Below are 5,246 nucleotides of genomic sequence, written 5' to 3'. Positions count from 1 at the left end.
GCCTTGTTTGAGATTTAATCCAAATAAGAGAATTATTACTTGACTTATGTCATAAAGCTTGCTATCTCTTGACTAGATCTTTCCTCCTTAACTTTTACTTCTAGGATAGCCTCTTCTTCTCCTCTCTTTCTTTAATTTTCAAAATCTTCTCTCTTTTCCAAAATCTTCTTATTTTTAAATTTGAATCACTTTCTTAATAAACCTTGACTTTGTCAAATGATTTTCAAAATCTTCTAAAAATCTTCTTAATAAATGCTAATACATCTTAGGCATATTAAGAATTGAAGTGCTTAACATTGCTAATACATCTTAAGCATATTAAGAATTGAAGTGCTTAACATTTCTAACCAGAAACCAAAACGAAAACGAAAAAAATTGAAGGCCAAAATGTTTAGTTTCTATGTTTAAGTACCAAATAGTGTGATGTGGTATGAAAACCTTAAAATTAAAACATTCATTCATGATGTTATTGCAATAGGATTAGCAGTAACGACTTTAGTACAAAACAGCTTCACAAATATATTGTGAAAGGAATTGAAAGCTAACTTCGAGGAACCAGACTTTATATCAACCAGGAATTCTCTCAGTAACTAAATTTTGATATTGAAATAATCTGCGTCAAAATGATGCAAACGTACATATCCATCTTCACCTCCACTTGAAAAACTACAAAACAAAAAGGAAATAAAAGAAACAGTAAATTCTACCATGAGCATGATGCAACAGAAAAGGAGGAGAAGGTGAAAAACAAAGGATGTACCTTTTCCCGTCAGGGTTAAAGGCTAGAGCATTGATTGGTCCAAAGTGCCCTTTCACGCCCCCAATTTCTTCTTGAAGAATCTATAAACAAAAACAAACAAATATGAAAATTGATGCCTTGAAAGAACTCAAAACTCAAAATGGCATTGGAAGGAAAAAAACAAATCTACCTTATCATAGAACTTGGCTTCAAATTTGCCAGCACGGTGATCAGTAGTTGTAACAGCTGATGCATCCTGACCACCTCCAAGTACCACCTACAAAAAAACACGGAGTAAGGAATAGAGAAAACCAGACAGTGACTGGAATAGTATGCGTCCCGAATAAATGAAAGAAGAAAACTGAAAAATATATAAAATTTCCAAGCAGAACTATCAGAAAGGAACCATTTAGAGACATTTCTTTCATGAATTACTAGTGTAAGCAGCTCAGGAATTCAAAAAAGAATTTAGTAGTTTCTGGAGAAAAATATTCACACCAAAAAAGGGTTGAGATATTAGGAAAACTTTAAACGAGCTTCCTAAACTCATAGGACACTTTTATGCAAGAGGAACCAAGGAACATAAGTTAATTAATCAAATAAAGATGAACCAATATTACTTGCGTAGATTACCGAGACTATTAATATGAATAACATGACATGACGGAAAATAGATTAAATAATTGACAATATACAAACATACATGATCAAGAAGAGGTGACATCGCAACTGCGTTGACAGGGCGTTCTGTTACATATGTCTTGATTAGAGACAATGTTCTGCTATCCCAGATCTAGTTAATAGCCAGAAGATATCCATTAATATTGCAAAAAAGAAAGGAAACTGGTTATGTGAACTGCAATAATATCATGGTATGTTGCAGAAGATAAAAAAATGAATTAAAATGATGATGATACCTTAGCAGACTTATCAAGGGAGCCAGTTATAAAATGTGTACCATCAGCAGATTTGGCGAGTGATGTTATTGTCTTTTTGTGGCCAGATTCCTTGTCTGACTCCTTAAGTAGTTTTCCAGTCTGCAAGCAAGCAAGTGAAACAAAAATGAAGTCATTGTAATTGGTGGTGATAGTATTAGTGACTTCAAGTGTTTGCAAAATAAATAAATATAGGAAATAAGAAGGAAGACCTCAGAATCCCAAATTCGAACGACAGAGTCTTCTCCGGCACTGATAATGGTTCTGTTGAGAGGCCCCCATATGGCTCTATTGATTCTTCCCTGAGGCCCCTTAATGACAAGCAAAGATTCCCCGGTCTCTGAATAGAACAAAGGAACATTGGCATTAGCATTGGCCGTCAACAAATTTGCAAGAGAGATAGATATAGAAAGAGGTTGCTTACGGTCTGCGGGATCTTTAGCAATGCGTTTGACATGGATTGCTGAAGTCAGTTCCATGAATGGGTCAGTGGTGATAACTGCAAGCTTATCACCGACGGAAAAGTCAACAGACCTTGCAGGGGAATCAAAATTGAATGTGAACAACTGCTGACCAGTTTGCACATTCCATAGCTTTGCCGTCTGGTCAGCACTGCCTGTAATGAGTCGGCCTGAATCTCCTGTAACCACCCAACCATCAAATTAACTTATATTTTATTGCATAAAATACTATTCACAGTGAAATTGAAGAGGACAAACTTACTAGAGACATCGCAGCACCAAACAGCACCATTATGGCCTCGATAAGTTCCCAGGCGTTCACCGTTGTCAGCATACCATACAGTGGGGTTGTGATCTTTAGCGCAGGAAAAGAGAAGATCGCCATCCCTGTTGTACTTGAGAAATGTTAATGGCCTCTCGTGGCCTTTCATCAAAATGGGCCTCATGATTCTTTTCTGTCTCTCCTTGGCTAGCAGCTAGCCTGCAAATTACAGTTGCAACAATAACACAGTTAGGGTTCCTGGTGCCACTCATGAACTTAATAGTATTTATGACACCCAAAAAACAAAAAAACTAATGAATACTTGCAGTCAAAAAAATAAACTTGCAACCGATGTTCTCAATAGCGCGCTGTAGCATAGTAGCGTAGCGGTGATAGGATCTAGCACAACGCTTTTGGCCTGCATATTGCTGACAGCAATAGAGGTTGTAGTGGTCGCTAATGCCAAAAAATTGTGTCCCTAAACCGCTATAACATCCTCTATTAAGGTTTCGGGAATTAAATTCCTCATTCTTTTTTTAAGGGTATAAACTTCAATCTGAACCCTTTTAAGTGTGGTATTTTGTTCTTCATTATGTTTGTCTTCTTACTTTTTTCTTACTTTAGTTCCGTTCTGCTATGTTCGTCTTCTCTGCTTAAGTTATATTGCTCCCTATTTTAGGGCTCTTTAACTATTAAGCATGATAGTCTCTTTAATTTTGTGTATTTTTCTTTTTTTGAGTATCATGTTTACTTCGTACACTTATCATACCAAGTTAGGAAAACCTCCACACCAACTTATCATATCAAATATCATCTTGCTTTGGCTTAATTTCTTTAGATAAATAGATTCCTCAGATCAAATTTAGCTATAAATAGTCCACCTGCACAACGGGTGTCCAAAATCCTAAAATTGAATTTTTGTTCGGGATTCTACAAATGAAAAATTGACACCAGCACATGTGATTGCATTCAATAATTCTATATTCTAACAGGGGTTTCCAAAACTCTACTTAGCACGAAACGCATCGGATTAAACGCCGGGTATCCGACTCTCATGTTCGACATGACAACCAAATGTAGTTACATTCAATAATTCCATTTTCTCAAATCAGTGTGTTGATAATAGTAGTGTTTGTGTTCAATCTTCGTCTCTTGTTTGTGCTTCATACCTAAAAATCTAAATTGCTACAAACAATCCTTCTACGGTTGCATCTAGGTAGATAAACTAAGCAATCATACATTAATTCAACCGGAATACATAAACCTAATCGAAATCGCAGTGCAAAGGCGAGTTATGCTCTACTTCGAAGCGAATCAGAAAATTTGGAAAAATGTAAAATGAAAAGAGAAACCTGAACGGACTTTGTCGTTGATTCTGGCGGCTGACGATCAACTCCGGCTGCGTTTCCGGCGGATCGTTGAGATCAGTGCGGCTCGAAGATAGTACGAGGGCTAAAGTGAAGCTCTGCTGCAATTTCTGTTTTAACGGATTGGGCTTATCTGGGAAACCATTTCGACCCAAGCCCTATGCAGAGAAAATATGGTTTGGAGGTTTTTTTCTTGCCAAACCCCAAATTTGACATGTCACCCCATAATTGCAGTATTTTTATTATAATATCCTGTGATTTTTTATGTTTTTAAATATTGTATGTTTTTTAAAAAATTTAAATTTTTGGATTTTTATCGGATTTTTAAAAAATTTCACGAGGTTTTATCAGATTTTTTAGGAACTCTGAATTTTTCTCAAATTTTTAAAAAATTATCGGATTCAAACTATCGAATTTTCAAAATTCTATGAATTTTTACCGTATTCATTCTGAGTGGGGGTTGAATAGGCCTGTCTCCTAACTTTTTGGTCAAGGGAGTCACGTTAATCTCTATTGTTTTTCCTTTTCCTTCATATGGTCTTGCTGCAGAGCTTTGTAGATCATGTTCGCCTCAGATAGGTCGGTCAGTATCGCCATCGGCTCATCATGGATGTTGTGGTTGATAAGTAATTATTGCATCATGTTTTTAGCTTATTTCATTTCCGCTTTCTTGTGTGTTTTCATCGTTTTAGTTCGATTTTATGTGTTTTTGTGTTCTTTTGATGTTTTTAGGAAATAAGAAGGTAATGGACCTAACTAGAGTGAAAAAGGCCGAAGATCGCGCAAAAAAGAACCCTCGCCGTAGAAAATACATGTGACCAACACGGCCTAGTCGTGTCAGCTGGCACGAGTCGTGCTGGCCTATGTTGTTACGCCCATACAAAATAACCAGGGGGCAACATGGGTTGGCTTTGTCCTCTGACACAGGTCGTGTTACTTGACACGGTCAGGTAACAAACTTGTGTTGCCCTCAACGACGGTTACGATTTAAATGGATTTTTTAGCATTTTTGTGACTTTTGGACATTCATAACCTCCCAAGACTTTATGTTAGTGGGTATTAATGGTTGATCTTAAAATTATTAGTGTTTAAGAATGATTTATTGCTAGTTTTACTATAAGTAGAGCTTAATATTATAATGACTTGTTACTTTGTAATTTCTAAATTTTGTCTCTTTCTCTCATTTTTATTACTCTACACATTGTTGTAATTATATGGTTTTCTTTTATTTTAATCAAGTTTGCTTCAATTCAGGTCATTTATTGGATGTACATAACATAGTTGTCATTGCCTAATGAACCATAGTTTTAGGATATCATGCAACTATCCGGGCTGCAAAATTTATGCATAATTGTGTATACTTTTATTAACCATGGTTTATTGTTTGTTTTCATAGAGATATGACACTCAGAGACTTCTTCATTCCATCTTCTGATCAGTGAGATATCCATCACACTTGATGATGTGTCATCCCTCCCATAT

General features: G+C 36.0%; 1 protein-coding gene across 1 annotated transcript; it reads right to left on the bottom strand.

Moving 5' to 3' along the window:
* Positions 1 to 375: 375 nt before the first annotated feature.
* Positions 376 to 3,952, bottom strand: LOC127119167 (eukaryotic translation initiation factor 3 subunit I). The gene is made up of 9 exons (XM_051049351.1): positions 3,750 to 3,952; positions 2,398 to 2,616; positions 2,099 to 2,314; positions 1,887 to 2,014; positions 1,657 to 1,776; positions 1,443 to 1,532; positions 930 to 1,016; positions 761 to 840; positions 376 to 666 (listed from the first exon to the last, which is right to left on the bottom strand). Exons 2-9 carry the CDS (start codon positions 2,579 to 2,581, stop codon positions 591 to 593), a joined length of 981 nt encoding a protein of 326 aa, XP_050905308.1. The 5' UTR covers positions 2,582 to 2,616; positions 3,750 to 3,952; the 3' UTR covers positions 376 to 590.
* Positions 3,953 to 5,246: the final 1,294 nt, after the last annotated feature.

Source organism: Lathyrus oleraceus, chromosome 1 (genome assembly GCF_024323335.1).
Source record: "Lathyrus oleraceus cultivar Zhongwan6 chromosome 1, CAAS_Psat_ZW6_1.0, whole genome shotgun sequence".
NCBI lineage: Eukaryota > Viridiplantae > Streptophyta > Magnoliopsida > Fabales > Fabaceae > Lathyrus > Lathyrus oleraceus.
The sequence above is the reverse complement of the archived record's forward strand: the minus strand, read 5'-3'. Positions and strand labels throughout refer to the sequence as shown.